Genomic DNA, 17,783 nt, shown 5'->3' on the forward strand with positions numbered 1-17,783 from the left:
TGTTTAAAGATCAATTTAAGTTGAAGTCCTCCTCAAAATGTCGGGCGCAACTTCTCTATGGTAATTAGGGATAGAGTAGGTCAGTTTGCCATTCTGCAGGTCCCGTCTGTTCGCTTACACTCACATCCGGTCCTGCAGCTTGAAAAGTCCGAGTTTCTTCCTGTTGGTTGTTACCCTTCTAGGATGTCGTCTTCCTGTTCAACCCACTCGGAACACTTTGCTGGTTACACCAACCTATATCTTCCCGCGATACTGTTCGTCAGTTTCGGTTTTTCTGCTGCGCACACATCTCCGTCCTCACCGCAGGAATGTTAAACAATATGCTTTTTTGCTGTTTTATGGCCTTCAATCAACTATTTCTTTACCGGAATCAGAGTTCTGGGAATATTTATTCTTTATCCGCTCAACCGCTTAATTCAATTTGTTTTTTATCACAGTTCAGGTAAGCGGAGCGTTTATTGTTATCTACACGATCAAAACGGGTTTCGCATTGCTTCTTTTCACTCACTGTTGTTGCCCATCTTCAAGAGGTCGGCTGATGGAGAATTTAAACCGGTACCCCGGCTCGAATGGCCGCTGGAGAGTTGCTTGGCACTTGCCTTCTTCGCGGGAGGAGATCAAAGCCTGTTTCCGCTTCTTCCGAAGCGGAATCACGCCAATCTCACACTCCCTCTTAGGCGCTGCTGCCTGCTTGTCCCCCCCCCTCGCTGGGGAGCGATGCGTTGGGCTAATAACTGCCCAAACTGTCGAAAGCGGCCGTCGCCCACTTCGCACAAAAGTGAAAGTGCGTCAGTCCTCCATCTTAGCTCGACCGGAAGCCCCGGGAAAAAAATATTCCTGATCAAATCTACAGTGGGAACAAATTGCGGGAAGCTTGCCGTGCGACTGACGACACCCAAAATTTGCATCTCACATTTCTGCCTTCACAAGAGCTACCAAGGCCGCTACATGCAACTCTGAGCCCGCTGGACAAATCTTTACCTGCTAGAATTTGGCCTGGTCTTTTCCATCTCTGCCCTTGCTGGTTTCTCCACTCTGTGCTGCGGTGGTGGATGGAGGACAACAGAGGCCGAGAGTGTCGTGTAGTGGTGACAGCATTGCACTGCGCCCAGAGAAGACTGAGGTTCAAGTCTCAGTGGATGACTTTGGGTTACTCTCTCTCACTCTCAGCCTAAACTACCTCACAGGTTCGCTTTGAGGAGAAAAGCGTGATAACCAGACTCCATACTGCCCCCTCAGCAATCCTCCCTGAGCAGCTGCGATTAGACTGGCATGTTCTTGTGGCCAGAATTAACTGCAACAGTCTTCGGGAAGAGTTAATTATAGTAATTGAGGCCTTACTGCCAAAACAGTCCTTCTGAGGCGCTGGCTTCTCAAAACAGAAGCTCTTGCCTGTGGGGGGGAGAGGGATAGATCCCTCCTGTTGGCACCTCGTGGGCAGGAAAGAAGCATTTGGAGGGCCTCGTTTACAAAATACCACAGAATTCTGTTAAATTCGGGGTCCTTTAAAAATTGCTTGCAGCAGGCATGAACAGGCCTGTTGTGAGGGAAATCCCACTTCCTTTCTGATGCAGGAAGGCCCTGAATATGCTCCAGCTGCCCTATTTAGGGGGACAGGACCTGTTTTGGGGTAATGGTTCCTGTCATTTATTTACTTATTTATTTAATTCACTGCCTTTCTCCCCAACGGGCTCCCAAAGTGGCTTACATTGTTCTCCTCTCCTCCATATTATCCTTGCAACAACCCTGCAAGGTAGGGTAGACTGAAAGAGTGGAGAGAGTGTGACTGGCCCAAGGTAACCCAGCGAGTTTCCATGGCATGATTGGGGATTCAAATCCGGGTGTCCCAGATACTAATCTGAAACTCTTAATCACTCAGCCACACTGGTAAATCACTGTCCTTATCAGGGTCCGGGCTACTTTGTTGAAAGTATGTGTGAGGTACAATCATATTGTCATTCTTCAGGGTCTGTAGAAGTGACATTTCTGAGTGAGGAGTGGATATTTGTTTTGTTTTATTTATTTATTTATTTATTTTCATTACATTTTTACCCCGCCCTTCCCGCAAGCGGGCTGAGGGCGGCTTACACGAGCACAAAGTGCATATAAATTACAATATATAAAATGCATAAAAACAATTTACGAATTCACTTCCATCCAGATGCGAGAGAGAGAGGAAAGAAAAAACTCCACATTTTGCATAGCAGAGGGGAAGACTCGGGCCCTGCTTAGATGTCACACAGTCTTCTGGTGGTAACACTCTCTGGAGAACAGTGATGGTAATGGCAGTGGCAGCTCCTACTCATACGCCTGGCGGAAGAGCACCGTCTTACAGGCCCTGCAGAACTGCAAAATGTCCCGCAGGGCCCTGATCTCCTCCGGGACCTCGTTCCACTAGATAGGAGCCGCCACTGAAAAGGACCTGGCCCTTGTTGCAACAAGCTTGGCCTCCTTAGGTCCCGGGATCAAGGGTGTAGACTTTCCAATTTCCCGGGGAGGGGGCTGGGGCTGGGCCAGAGGCATTGCTGTGCTAGGAGCAAGGGTGGCCCCCGGGGGAGGCTGAGTACCTTCCTGAAAATTTCGGCGGGGGCTGACGCCCCACCGCCCCCACGAAGATTACGCCTATGCCCGGGATCACCAGCCGGTGTTGTGACCCCGACCAAAGTGCTCTTTGGGGAATATGTGGGGAAATGCGGTCCCTCAGGTATGTCGGACCCAGGCCATGTAGGGCTTTAAAGGTAAGCACCAGCACTTTGAAGCGAATCCGGTATGCTATAGGGAGCCAGTGCAGCGCTTTCAGCATAGGTCGGGTGTGCTCCCACCTAGGGGCGCTGACCAACAACCTAGCCGCAGCATTCTGCACCAGCTACAGCTTCCAGATTTGCGACAGAGGCAGCCCCATGTAGAGAGCGTTACAGTAGTGTGCAGCTTGCCTCTTCGTGCACGGCAGCCATTGAATCTTGATTTGAAATCTTGATAATCTATGCTAGAACAATTCCGTTTTTCTCTGTCCTCGGAAGCACCACCTCCCTGTTGGCTTTCAACTCAATGGAAGATAGAGAATATTCACAGAGGACATCAACCCAGTATACTGTGCCCGGTGGAGAGTGATGAACAATATGTTATAGTAGAGGGCATGAGGGGATGGCATACACATCTGTGTTCATCTGTGAAATGTATTCGCAAAGGCTTCTGGGCCCTTTGACTTCAGGAGGGGAGAACTGGGCAAGAGATGGTGGGATAAAAATGTCTTTGATAGAAGACTTTTTCAGACATTCCCCTTGGGGGTCTCCAACCATGCATACCGGGAGCACGTGGTACCTGTATCTTCCCAACACACACAGTCGCAATTTATTCTGAATAGGGCACTGCATGTAATTTCAGCATCGGTACACACTATTCAAAAGCCTGGTTCTAAGTAATGTTTACTGAAGCCGCACACAGTGCCCTGTGCAGACAAAATAGCCACCAAGCTTATTGGGAAAATTGTGGGTAGTGTGCACTTGAACTGTGCACAGTTGGATACCCTCACATGTAATGTCTGAAAAACCTTAACATGAATAGATGGGTAGGTAAGTCGGCTTGGCAACCCACTGTCAGCAGCTGCAGCCTGGCCCGGAACTGAACTTTCCATCCTGATGTATTGGGATTGAATCATTCCTGATTGAATCACCCCAGAGACTGGCTGAGCTTGGAGCACAAGAATAATAGCCTGTCAGGATTCTGAAAGTAACCAATCTAGTAGTAATGTTATGTAAATAGCCTATCACTGGGAGTGGGGTGTGTTTGGGTGTGGCAACTGCATGCTATTTAACAGAGCTGAGGCTCAAGAGTCTTGTCTTGTGCTTGCTGAAATCTCCCTTATATATAAAAGCCGAATGGTGGTGGCACTTCTCTAGAACATTCCACACGCTCCGGAATTGGTTGGTGCCCTGGTGTGTCACTCATAATCTGTCCCTATCCACTGGCTGCATTGCTTGAGTCTTGCCTCCAACATTCTAAACAGTTTGCTGTTCCTCTCCCCCCCATAGCCAGTCAGAACACAGAGGTTATTTGCATATGCAGCCTCATTGGCCTTTGCCTCGGAACACAGAGGTCGTTTGCATATGCGACTTGATTGGCTTTTGCCTCCAACATTCTAAACAGTTTGCTGTTCTGAGGCAAAATGAGTCCAATCTCCAGGTGAGGGCTGGAGATCACTCAGAATTACAACTGCTTTCCAGATGGCAGAGATCAGTTCCCCTGGAGAAAATGGTGAGCTCTGTATCCTTATATGCTACTGCGGTGGCCCCCGTATGACAGCCAATGTGACGTAGCAGTCAGGGCTTCAGAGCATGGGAGAGGCTGCAGGTGTGTGGGGGTGGAAAGCTGAAGAGTGAGGGAGAAATAAAGGTAGGTTGATGATTGGCTGGGAAGGAGATAGGGTTGCCAACTCCAGGTGGGAAATTCCTGGAGATGTGAGGGATGGAGAGAGGGTGGGGTTTCAGGAGGCATGGGACCTCGGACAGGTACAAAGCCACCCTCCAAGCCACCCTCCAAACCAACCATTCCCTTCTGGGGAACCATCATTGCCAATCTCCAGGTGAGGGCTAGAGATCACTCAAAATTACAAGTGTTCTTTAGGTAGCAGAGATCAGTTCCTCTGGAGAAAATGGTGGACTCAGTGTCATTATACCCTGCTGAGGTTGCCACAGCAAATTGACACTGAGTGTCCAAGGCCGGGGCACCCGCCCAGAGCCTCTTTCTAGAGCTCGTTGTATTTATTTCCACAACAGGCCTTTTTCTTAGTCACTAATAAAGGCCCCTGCCACACAGGCAGGAAACTGCAGAGGAGAAGTGTGGCTGTTTGCCCCGGGGCAAACTAACATGCAGTAAAGCGATCAGACCTACTGTGGAGGTTCTGTGGAGGTACTGTGGAGGTTCCATGGCAAGGGAGAGGTGCCGATCACAACACACGCCTGCGCGCAATGAAGAAGCGCGCGGCGCGGCGAACTGGTTTTCTTTTTTTGTGTACACTACGAATGCGCATGCTCCGTTGGGTGCGTGTGCGCATCCACGGAGACGTGGGGGGAAAAAAACCCTTTTCCGCAAGGGGACATGGGCGGGCACCGGATACCACCGGAAACGCGATCAGACGCCCGCCCTTGCCCCGCAGTTTCTGGAAACTAGTACCTCCAAGGTACTAGTTTTTTGCTGCGCTTTTTCGGCAGGAAGCCTCAGTTGTGCCACGGAAGCACTACGCTTCCCAGATGTGCTGGTGAGATCGCGACTGGAAACTCCGCTTGTCTTCCGTATCTCTTGCGTGGCTAATGTTGCGTGTGACCGCAGCCAAAGTAGAACTGATCACTAGGCTTGTGGTCTGCTCATCCATGGAACCCACTATTTAACACATCCCATGGGCTCCCTGGAAGACTGCGTTGCATGGAAAGAGACTCACGGAATCTGCACAGAAGCGACAGGGTGGTGGGGTTGGATCTCATTTAAAGGAGAGGGAAAGGCAATGAATTTTATGTCGCCGTGCAGAACATCTCAAGACATGACAGACACTCTGGAGATCACAACTTTAGAAGTATTTGCCCAGCACGTTATTTGGCTTCGATAATAGTTGATACAGTTGCAAGTGTAGACATGTGCATCAGGGAAGAGGAACGGTGTTTCGCTCTGACTGATGCCTGAGGGGGGAGTGAAAAGCATTTGCGCTTTTCCCTCCCTCGTATCTTAAATTTCCTTGCTTCATTCCTGTGGCTGGTGCCATGTACTTGTGATACTTATTATAACCAACTGGAACTTGCCTACCTGCATATTTGCGAAGCTTAAACAGTAAAAGGTGGGTCAGAATAGACACCTGAAATGTTATCCTTTTTCATACTTCCAACAATCCTTATTTACTGTAGACAGTCCCCGCTTTCTTAGGTGTCTCCCTGGCAAATCTGTTTCCAGGGACAGGCCCTCAGATCGTTCTGACCTTTCAAGGGTATGCTCCGTTGCTTCTTTTCACAGGCTTTTTTCTGTGGTGGCTCCCATTTTATGAAATAGCCTCCCAGAGGAAATTAGACTATCATCTTTCTTACGGTTTAGGAGGGCTTCTAAAATAGAACTGATTAGAGGAGATTTTACCCCCTTCAAATGATTGTTCTGTGAGTGTTTTGAGAGACAGCAATCTTGGTTGAAGTTTATTTTTTAATCTTTTTCCTGCTGGCTCCAGGGGTCATTTCGTAGAAAAAGAGCTAGGGGAACTCATTAGCATAACTCATTAGCATATGCCACACCCCCTGACATCACCAGAAGTTGTTCATAAGGCCACACCCCCTGACATCACCAGAAGTTGTTCATAAGGCCACACCCCCTGACATCACCAGAAGTTGTTCATAAGGCCACACCCCCTGACATCACCAGAAGTTGTTCATAAGGCCACACCCCCTGACATCACCAGAAGTTGTTCATAAGGCCACACCCCCTGACATCACCAGAAGTTGTTCATAAGGCCACACCCCCTGACATCACCAGAAGTTGTTCATAAGGCCACACCCCCTGACATCAAAATGACCTTTGGCTGGCTCTTTAAATTCTATGGGCTTTTTATATTGTGTTTTTAAAAATGATTTCACTGTTGTTGCCTGCCTTGGGTTGCAGTTATCTGGGAGGAAGATGGGCTAACGTTTTAAATCAGTCGCTGTCCCTCTCATATTTCCCCTCCAGGAACATCTGATAACTTCTTGCATGTGCAGATTATTGAGCTCATGGACCCCATAGGTCCAGGGCAACAACCCTGTGTATGCGGACCGCCACCAGAGGTCCGCGGCTAAAGCAGGAGCTTGGTCCCCAAACACAAAGGGGACCTAGGATCCTAGTCCACCTCGAGCCCACCAATAGAACCTTGGCGGGAAATTCAAACCCTCCAATGGAATATAGGGGTGCCAGGTGGGAGTGTATATAGTTGGCCTTGCAGGGCCGTTTTAGTTAGTCTTGTGAAGTACAATAAACGTGTCTGAACGCACGTCATAGTCCGAGTTCTCCATGCATCGAACTCAGTACTTTTCACCTGTGTTACAGTCAGATGTGAATTCCTCAATTTCTGCATGCTGTCAGTTCCAATCATAACTGCAGCACATGTGACAAAGGAGTTCCAGCTTCCCGCACCATGCCATGACCCCCAACCTGAAATAGATAGACCCAGGAGGGCAGTATTCGGCCTACTGAAGAAACTTGCAGGTTTTCCCAATAGGCTTCATAATGTGCCCCCTCCCAAGCGGCTTTAGTTGCAGGGTTGTAGGCTGATTCTCTTGCCCATATGTGCTACATTTCCAGTCCAAGCCAGGCACCCTGCACATAGGAAATGACATGGAGGGTATTAAGTATTGAGACGAGGCAACTCTTTTCATAATAACATGCTTCTTTATTGAACTTCCGAACCAAAGACACAGGCTCAAGAGGAGCCAATTTATACTTCTAAAAACCACACCCACCTTAAACAACGACCAATACCAAGTAAGCAGCTACGATCGTTCATTTGCATGAACTATATACATATAACTATTAACAGTGCAGCTATTGGGTAATAAGCAACAAACATGATTGGCCATTACCGGCAATACAACCAATAGTCTTGAAGGCCTTTGGAACCTTTGCTGAGACCCAAGCTCCATCAGTACATAATTGGGGGGGGGGGACCCTTGGACCCAACCTGTGTATTCCATAATGTATAAATTGGCAGAGCACAGTACAGAGGAGAAAGAATAAGGCTGCACCATTTTGGTCCTTTTAGTTGCTTGGAGGAGAAGAAGAAGCCAGGTGCTTGTAATGGCTGTTGGAGCCTGCAGCTGCTACAGTCCCCTAGAGTCCCTCTCATTCACGTGCTCTATGTGAACCGGGCCAATTCTCCATTTTGTAGATAAATCTGTGTTCTATAATACAAGCTACCCAACTGCATTAAGAAGCCAGCAGGCAGCATCCAAAGGAAAGTGGCCGAAACGCCGGAGAAAAATGTCAAATGAGAGCAGCAGCTGCCCTCTGTTTGTTTGCTATTCTCCAGTGCCTCTACCTGGTGAGCTCACGATGGCATAGTAACAGGCTCTTTCTCTCTCTCTCTCTCTCTCTCTCTCTCTTAACATTTCAGATTTTTATTGCCCTTGGAGAATTTCTTTTATCTTTAAACTGGGCCATTGTGACTGACATACTCTTGGTAAGTTTAGTTGTTTTTCACTGCCATATTGATTTCGCTGCTAACTCAAGACATCTATTCTTGGATTTCCATTCTTCAGAGATGAGAGGAAGTATCTGTTTGGTCCCTTTGGCAAGAGGAACTAAGGTTATATCAAGGAAACAGAAAGGAGGATTGAACATTGTCAGATTAACATGAAAGAGCAAAACCTTGGCCCCGAATGTGACATTTTGGATTTCAATAAATCGGTTTTTTAAAATTAAAAATAGATCCCAAGTTGCTCAGGTTTGTCGATTATACCCAAACTGTCAGCCATGAGACTTAGTGTGTTGTAGGGGTTAGAGTGTCAAATTCAACTGTTCGGTGTAGTGGTTAAGTGCGCAGACTCTAATCTGGGAGAACCAGGTTTGATTCCCCTCTCCTCCACTTGCACCTGCTGGATGACCTTGGGCAAGCCGTAGTTCTGATAAGAGTTGTTCTTGAAAAAGAACAGTTTCTGTCAGAGCTCTCTCAGCCCCACCGACCTCACAGGGTGTCTGTTGTGGGGAGGGGAAGGGAAAGAAGTTTGTAAGCCACTCTGAGACTCCCTTGGGTAGTGAAGGGCGGGGTATAAATCCAATCTCTTCTCTTCAACTGCAAGACCCAGGTTAGAATTCCTACTTTGCTAGGGAAAATCATGGAGCCCGTCTCTCTCTTTCTCAGGCTAACCTGCCTCACAGGATGGTATTAAGTGGATAAAGCCTACAGGGTTGGATAGGGTAGAAATCCCAAAATAAATAAAAATAAATAATATGGGGGAGGGCAGAAATGATGTTGTAAGTTGCTTTGGGTCCCTATCGGGGAGAAAAGCAGGGCACACATATTTAAATAAACAAAATCCTGTCTCCTCTGCACCCATTGGCCAGACCACAGGAAGCTGGGAGGCGGGTTGGGTGGAACTGAACGACTGAGCGGAATGTGCTGCCAGTAGGTATATCTACATATTCATTTTTATTAATTTATAAAGTTGATATACCATTTTCCAACACAGGTGTTCTGAAATTACATCCATGACTTAAAAGCACTCGATTAAAACACTGTCAAAAACTTTGCTGATAGATTTATTGGCTGGAACCCTCAGGTGAACACACAAAGCTGCCTTATACTGAATCAGGACAAATGTGGACAGTCATGACCTGATCAGAGAACAAATGTCATGAAAACAGTCGTGAGAGTCTGAGCCACAGATCAAGCAGTTGACAAGACTTGCAAAGAAAATGCTTTCTCTATATTATGATCAAAAGCACCACAACACAATACAATAAACGAATTCCTTCAAATCATAAGAAAATCCTAGTGTAAAAATACATCATCAACGTCGTCTCCGAATTATATAACAACATTTCAAAAGTGGATCGTCCTCAGGAAATATTAGAGTAGTACAAAAGCTCTCTTGCTCATAAAGTGCTTTACAAAAAGTCATGAAAGATAATACATTCAGATAGGACGCTGATCTCAATAAGTATTAAGGCTCAAATATGCTGCTAAGATTCTAATGGATCCCAGGCGTCTCACTTATTGAGATCAGCGTCCTGTCTGAATGTATTAACTTTCATGACGTTTTGTAAAGCACTTTATGAGCAAGAGAGCTTTTGTACTACTCTAATATTTCCTGAGGACGATCCACTTTTGAAATGTTGTTATATAATTCGGAGACGACGTTGATGATGTATTTTTACACTAGGATTTTCTTATGATTTGAAGGAATTTGTTTATTGTATTGCGTTGTAGTGCTTTTGTCCATAATATACAGACAATATTTCCTTTGCAAGTGTTGTTGACTGCTTGATCTGTGGGTCAGACTCTCACAACTGTTTTCTTTACATTTATACTGAATCAGACCATTGGTCCTATCAAGGTCAGACTGGCAGTGGCTTTCAAGAGTCTCAGGCAGAGGTCTTTCACATCACCTACTACCAGAGCATTTTTAAACTGGGGATGCAAGGGATAGAACCTGGAACCTCCTGCAAGCCAAACAGACGCTCTACCATTGAGGTGGGCTGTGGAGCTCCACCTTCTGGGTCATGAGCTCTTCTACAGACACTATATGTTTTTTCTGCTATCTCTTGAGGTGATCTTGATGATAGTCCACATGCACAGAGAGTAAGGGGCAACATGACAGCTGCCCCCCTTTGCATGTGCACTGCCAGCAGTGGCAGGACAATGATGCAAGATCACCATCTGGTGGAAAGGATTCTTTTTAGCACAGGCAGCTTCAGACACTCTGACTTACCCTCCTCCGATCATGTAGCTCTGGGAACATGGATGCTAGCTTCTCAGGAGAGAGAGGGGTCATCTCCTAGTATTAAGGCTCAGAGGTCCTCATCCCAAGGGTTTTCCAATGCTCAGGATTTATTCATGTTGGAAGAGTGGAATGTGCTGTTACAGAGTTACACAGAGCAAAATGGCAACTTGGGGGGCAGAAAGTTAGTTCAAAGATCGTTCAGACCAGACACTCTTAGCCTTACAACAGAGATGGATGGATGGATGAATGGATGGATGGATGGATGGATATCCGGATAGATAGACAAACTATGAACATTCCTTCCTGTTTACTCTTCTACTTCTGTCCCTTTGATATGTAGACTGATAGTTTTAGGGAATTGCTTCCTTCCCTCTGCCTACCCTTTCTCTCCCACACACAACGGAGGAGCATGTTTACTCTCCATCTATGGCACCATGGATGCAATCTCGATCTGCATCCATCCAGGTAGTTAGAATAGATTCTATTCCTATCTCTCATCTATCCTATCTAGAATGGATTTCAGTAAAATGAAGAACTCTTTATTGGTCTTGAAACTGACAAGTGGCTCTGTGTATCTCTGTAACTTCGCTAGCACATGCAGAACCAAGAAGCTCTGCTGTATGTAGTCTGTTGTGCACTTTGCTAAATAAGATGGGGATTACTGGTTTACTATACCAGTGAATCTAACAGTTCAGGGCTTGTGTCAAATGCAATTGCAACTGATGCTGTCAGACCCTCATCTTCCATGTATGTGCTGCTCAGGGTGTGTTGGGGGGGCATGTGTGTCATAACAAACCTCAGGATATTTTCGGTCTTACACTTTTACAGTATGTGGTGAAACCCGAACGCCAGTCAACAGCGATGTCGCTGCAACTTTGTGTCAGCCATTTGCTGGGGGACGCTGGAAGCCCATATCTCATTGGCATTGTGAGTTTCGAGAGGGATCTAGTTCTGGGCGAGATCAGGCGGGAACTGTGCAATGCCACTTCAGTTTAACCAGAATATAGGGACTTGCACAGGGAATGGATATACAATGTGCTGGATTTTATCAGCTATTTCAACTGCTGCTTTGTAAACAGTACGGCTCAATACACAAATGGCTTTCCTGAATCCAACCAAGGCCCATCTACATCAGTGGTCTTCAGCCCGTGGACCCTCTCAGTTAGGTCACAGAGCCCCACGTGCTGGGTGGTGAGACCCTCTAGAGATGCAGAGTAGCAGGTTGCTGAGATATGGTCACTGCGACGTGGCTAGGATTCCTCCATGGTCCTGACCAGGGCTATTTTTGGGCAGGAACGCACAGGAACGGAGTTCCGGCTGGCTCCCAAGTTGGCCACACCCAGCAGGAACTCATTAGCATAATAGGCCACACCCAACAGCAGAAACTCATTAGGATTGCCTACATTAGGGGTGTGTGGCCTAACATGCAAAGGAGTCCCTGCTACAAAACAGGCCCTGGGTTTTGACAACAAACAAGGTAAACAGAATACCAAGCAAACGGTGGGTGTGGCTGGATGACCACACTTCTGGTAATGTGGGGGTGCGTCCTAATGTGCTAATGAGCTGTGCTGGTAGGGGTGTGGCATAATATGCTAATGGGTTTCTGGTGTTGGGTGTGGCCTAATATGCTGATGAGTTCCTGCTGGGCTTTTTCTACAAAAAGAGCCCTGGTCCTGACACTTGGCTTGTTTCACACTGTGGTATTCCTCCTGATGCCCAGCTTCCATTTCCAATCTTGGTTTATGATGATAATGATGATTTCTGAATCACCCATCCCTGCTACTGCAGGGCTCTTAGCGATGTACAACAATGAATAAAAATATTACTGTAAAAATAAATACATTCATACCAGTAGATCAATTAAAACTCCAAATGGCGAACTAAAAGCCGGGCTGTTGATGGGTCTCCCTAGATGGGAGCACATCCAGCCTGTGCTGAGGACACTGCACTGGCTGCCAATAGCATACCGAGTCCGCTTCAAGGTGCTGGTTCTTTCCTTTAAAGCCCTATATGGCCGGGGTCCAACATACCTACGAGGCTACCTTTCCCCGTATATACCCCAGAGAACGCTACAGTCTGGGTCTCAAAATCGGTTGACCCTCCCTGGCCCAAGGGAGGCTAGGCTAGCTGCTACTAGGGCCGGGGCCTTTTCGGTGGTGGCCCCAGCCTGGTGGAACAAGCTCCCAGAGGAGATCAGGGCCCTGCGGGACCTTTCACAGTTCCGCAGGGCCTGTAAGATGGAGCTCTTCCGCCAGGCATATAATTACGGGCCACCGCCACAGTGCACGGCCCACAAAGTCATAATCGAGCAGCTGCCATAAGAGTTGATGAGCAGAATAACATCTAAGCACTTTTATGCTGGAAGCTGGAAATCCATCTGAAGGCATTCCTTCTGATTGCATTTTCATCGCCGCCAGCACTTTGTAACGTATTATTTTTAACTGTTAAGTTTTAATTTGTATTATGTATGGTTTTATCATGTTTATGTTATTGGAAGCCACCCTGAGACTGCTTTGCGGGGAGGGCGGGGTATAAATTTGACGATAAAATAAATAAATAAATAAATAAATAATATTCCCCCCATTCCGGACTGCCCGGCCACCTCGTGGGAAGAGGAGGAGCGGGGGGAGCATAAAAGGGTGCCGGCTAGAGTGGAAACTGTTTACTGCCTACAGAACTGACCTGGACACCAATGAGGTCACCAGTGTCTCCTCCTCCTCCTGTTATGTGACTTGGACAGCCATGTGCTTGCAGCTCCGTTGGTCCCAGGTCCAGGAAGGTTAAAGACTACTAGCGTCCACAGCCCTGACCCGGGTGGCCCAGGCTAGCCCGATATTGTCGGATCTTGGAAATTAAAGAAGGCTGGTCCTGGTTAGTGCTTGGTTTGGGAGGCCATCCAGGAAGCCATGCAGAGGAAGCCAATGGCAAAGCACCTCTGTGAGTCTCTTGCCTCGCAAACCCTGCAGGGTCACCTTAAGTCAGCTGTGACACGAGGGCATTTTTCACGCACACAACCTAAGTAGCTGGTAAAGTGACTGAGTCCTTTGGAGGTTCCCGCTTTCCAGCAACACAGTAGACTCTCAAGGGTTATTTATTTATTTATTTTTACATTTGTATCCCGCCCTCCCCAGTGGGCTCAGTGGGCAAGGTCCTGCAGGGCCCGGATCTCCCCCGGGAGCTTGTTCCACCAGGTAGGGGCCACCACCGAAAAAGCCCTAGCCCTGGTCACAGCTAATATGGCATCCTTAGGGCCCGGGATGACCAATAAATTTTGGGCCCCCGACCGTAGCGCTCTTGGGGGAACATGTGGGGTAAGGCGGTTCTTCGGGTAGGCTGGACCCTGGCCATATAGGGCTTTATAGGTATCAGCACTTTGAAGCGGATCCGGTACGCTATTGGCAGCCAGTGCAGCGCTTTCAGCACAGGCTGAATATGGTCCCTCCTAGAGAGACCCATCAACAGCCTGGCTGCAGCATTCATCACTGGGTTCCAGCCCAGCTCCCATCTTTTGGTCCACCTGTGACTGAGAGCCTTGACAGGGCTGTGAATTGTTTTAATCTCCAGATCTCCGATGCAGTCCAGAAGAACCAGGCGCAGCGGTCTGCCTTGTGGTCCTTCCGAAGCCTTCAGTACAGCTTTGTCTTGTGCGCCTTTGTCAGCATCTTAGGTGGAGGCTGCTTCCTCCTGACGGCCTCCCGCATCGAAGAGGACCGCAAGAAAGCTGCAACGCCGGTTCAAGGTTACTCCTTTTTTCTGCTTCTGTTTCCCTTTGTGGAAAAAGTACATCTGTGCTACAGACTTTGGACCCGCTTACTATAGGTTTTACTGCCATGGCTCTCCCAATGCCAGTTTGGTGTTGTGGTTAAGTGTGCGGACTCTAATCTGGGAGAACCGGGTTTGATTCCCCACTCCTCCACTTGCACCTGCTAATGTGACCTTGGGTCAGTCACAAGCTCTGGCACAGCTGTCCTTGAAAAAGAGCAGTTTCTGTCAGAGCTCTCTCAGCCCCACCCACCTCACAGGGTGTCTGTTGTGGGGAGGGGAAGGGAAAGGAGTTTGTAAGCCGCTCTGAGACTCCCGAGTGAAGGGCGGGGTATAAATCCAATCTCTTCTTCTTCTTCAATGAACCATGGGGACTTTCATGTTCCGGGGCCTGAGACAATTCCTCTTATTTTCAGTTTCTTTTCTAATGCTCCTTTAAAAAAAATTATATCCAGCTTTGTATTCTAATCAGCTCATCAAATCGTTAAGAGCCAATTTGGTGTCGTGGTTAAGAGCAGCAGACTCTAAACTGGAGAACCGGGTTCGATTCCCCACTCCTCCACGTGAAGCCAGCTGGGTGACCTTGGGTCAGTCACAGTTCTCTCGGCCCCCAAAATAAACCTAGCTCGCCACACAAAGAAGTAGAGTTTCAGGCTGCCGGACAATTTTCTGATCTCCTGGCCAATGCTCCCTTTAAGTTGTTGAGTCTTATGAGCAAAAATTCTACTTTGTGAGCTACTAGTATTAAGGCTGTGAGCAAGTGATTTGGCTACTGTATAAATTAGTTTGCTCTGGAGCCCTCCTTCCTGAGCGGAGACAAAAATGTGTGAGCTGGAGGCTAAAAAACTGTGAGCTAGCTCACACTAACTCAGCTTAGAGGGAACACTGCTCCTGGCTGTACTTCACCCACTGGCCATACGATAATTACTATTATTCATCAAATCGTTCTCTCATTGTCCACTTTAACCTCACAACAAAACCTTTATGGGGTAGGATAAGAGACGGTAATGGCCCGAGCAGCATGGCAAAGGAGGGATTCAAACTCGGTTGTCCCAAGTCGTAGGCTGATTCTGCATTGACTTTTCCCTCCGTTGTTTTATGAAACCCACGTTGGAACAGACTTTCCCCTCTGCATTGCATGCTGCTGTCACTTCCTTTGACCTTCGGATTTTATTGAATCCTCCACACTGCACGCTGCTTTGGATTTATGGCCGTTCAGGGATGACTTTGCAGTCAGCACAGTGTTGCCCCGAGGTATCTGGAGGTGGCTTTGAGCTGCACTTCTTCCTCCCAGTTGAGAAAATGCAGAGCGAATGCTAGATGCGGAATGGGCCGTAGTCTGACATTCTAATGATTACGCCAAGTCAGCCTCCTGGACAGGACCAAGGACAGAGCCAGGGAAGGGCCCAAGAACAGCAAATGTGTAGGGAAACCCTGATCTAAAACTCTAAAGCACTGGTTCCCAAAGTGGGCAATACCACCCCCTGGGAGGCGCTGGAACGATCCAGGTGGGGGGTAGGAGCCTTGGGGGCAATTGGGGGGGGGGTGTTGAATAAAAATCAGGGGGCGGTGGAAGCGTAAAGAAAGAAGAATCCAGAACCTATCTAAAGCAGCCTTTTCCTGCCTTCTCCTGGTCTTCCCTGGGATCAGGGAGGGAGGTGGAGGTGGAGAAGGGTCCCCACAGCCAATCACAGCCATGCATTTGCAAATTGCAAATGCCTGTGCACCCTTGTAAGACTGGTGTTGCTGCTGGGCTATTGTGTGGCAGCTGCTGCTGGCCTCTGGCTTCAGGCCGACAACATCTTTCTTTACTTAGAACATCTTTCGCTACTGTGTGCAAATTTGTCACTGCATCTTTTTGTCCACTTCTTTAAGGTAGATTTCCAGGGGGGCGCTGAGTAAATTTTTTTTCTGAAAAGGGGGCGGCAGGCCAAATAAGTTTGGGAACCTCTGCTCTAAAGCATCCCAGTCCAATGGTTATACCAGCCTTTCCTTGAAGGCTTCCGTGTAGAGCAGCACCCACTCTTAGAAATAGCCATGACGGATCCCTTTTTTACCAGTCTTTTCTAACCTGGGGGACTCTGTTTGCAGGTATCGAGAACAAAGGCTACCTCTCGCATGAAAAGCAGCTGCACGAACTTCCTGCAGAGTAGGAGAACAGCCCTCTCCCCTTGCCAACTGGGAGAAGATGCTTGAAGACCCATACAGCCGTCTGAGCACCGACGTGTCTGTGTGGCATTTAAAATACACTCTGACTCATGCAGCGAGCCGCCATCTGCGTCTGTCAAACTGGCTGAGGAGTTTGCCAAAGAATCTGGTGCCTACAGAAGCCCAGGATGGAGAGCTGCCAAAGCAAGGAAAGATATTCACACATACAAGATACCGAGCCGTGGAAAACTATATTTTTCAACTAAGTCCCCTTGAAACGATAAGGTGGCGTCTTCTGCAGGGACTGTAAATCTGTGGGGGAGTTCACACTTTGCAAGGAGAACGATCTACATTCAACTGTGAGCTTCTCTGGCTTGAAAAAAAGATCTCAGGTAGCCTGGCAGAGAGAGGCCACAACTGGAGCCCTTGGATGGCCAGTCCAGGAAGCAAATAGTGTGCCAAAGAGACCACTGGTACCATTCACTTCACACTGTCCATCCTTTCATAAACCTCTACCGTGTCCTCCTTTCTTGGCTGTCTTTTTTCTAAGCAAAAAGAGAGAGCTATTAATACTGTCTCACCATAAGACCATAAGTGGTGCTTTGCTGGATCAGACTCGTGGTCCATACAGTCCGGCATTGTGTTTCACACAGCAGTCAAGTCCAATGCTCCCTCTAAGCTGTGGAGTCTTGTGAGCAAAAATTCTACTTTGTGAGCTACTGGCATTCTGAACAAGCAAATTTGGCGACTGCAGAAATTAGTTCACTACGGAGCCATCCTCCCTGAGCGAAGACAAAAACGTGTGAGCTGGAGGCTAAAAAAGTGTGAGCTAGCTCACACTAACTCAGCTTAGAGGGAACACTGCAGCCAACCATTTGCCCTGCAAGAAGAAGAAGAGAAGAGATTGGATTTATACCCCGCCCTTCACTACCCAGAGGAATCTCAGAGCGGCTTACAAACTCCTTTCCCTTCCCCTCCCCACAACAGACGCCCTGTGAGGTGGGTGGGGCTGAGAGAACTCTTGACACAAACTGCTCTTTTTCAAGGACAGCTGTGCCAGAGCTTGTGACTGACACAAGGTCACATCAGCAGGTGCAAGTGGAGGAGTGGGGAATCAAACCCGGTTCTCCCAGATTTGAGTCCGCGCACTTAACCACTACACCAAACTGGAAGGCCAAGAACGGGTCAGACAGGCTATGGCCTTCCCTGATGATGCCTCCTAGCACTGGCATTCAGAGGTTTGCGGCCTTTAGTCTTCATGAGTAGGAGCTACTGAAGGACCTCTCTCCTCCATTAATCTGTGTCATCCCCTGTCAAAACCATCTGTACTCAGGGCCGTAGTTCATGGCCAACATATACTTGTGCTGTTACTTTAGATGGCTTTAAAGGGACACAATTAAGTAATTATCATATGGCATTGCGTGTAGA

General features: G+C 47.9%; 1 protein-coding gene across 1 annotated transcript in view; it reads left to right on the forward strand.

Annotated features, from left to right (window-relative positions):
* LOC107116503 (protein spinster homolog 3-like) overlaps positions 1 to 16,360 on the forward strand; it is a 62,813-nt gene extending 46,453 nt beyond the window's left edge. The window contains exons 10-13 of the mRNA XM_015418412.1: positions 8,117 to 8,182; positions 11,274 to 11,372; positions 14,010 to 14,184; positions 16,299 to 16,360. Coding sequence (XP_015273898.1) covers positions 8,117 to 8,182; positions 11,274 to 11,372; positions 14,010 to 14,184; positions 16,299 to 16,360 — 402 coding nt within the window. The remainder of the gene's footprint in view (positions 1 to 8,116; positions 8,183 to 11,273; positions 11,373 to 14,009; positions 14,185 to 16,298) is intronic.
* The last annotated feature ends 1,423 nt before the right edge of the window (positions 16,361 to 17,783 follow it).

The sequence above is a fragment of the Gekko japonicus genome, unplaced genomic scaffold (assembly GCF_001447785.1).
Source record: "Gekko japonicus isolate JY-2015 unplaced genomic scaffold, Gekko_japonicus_V1.1 scaffold127, whole genome shotgun sequence".
NCBI lineage: Eukaryota > Metazoa > Chordata > Lepidosauria > Squamata > Gekkonidae > Gekko > Gekko japonicus.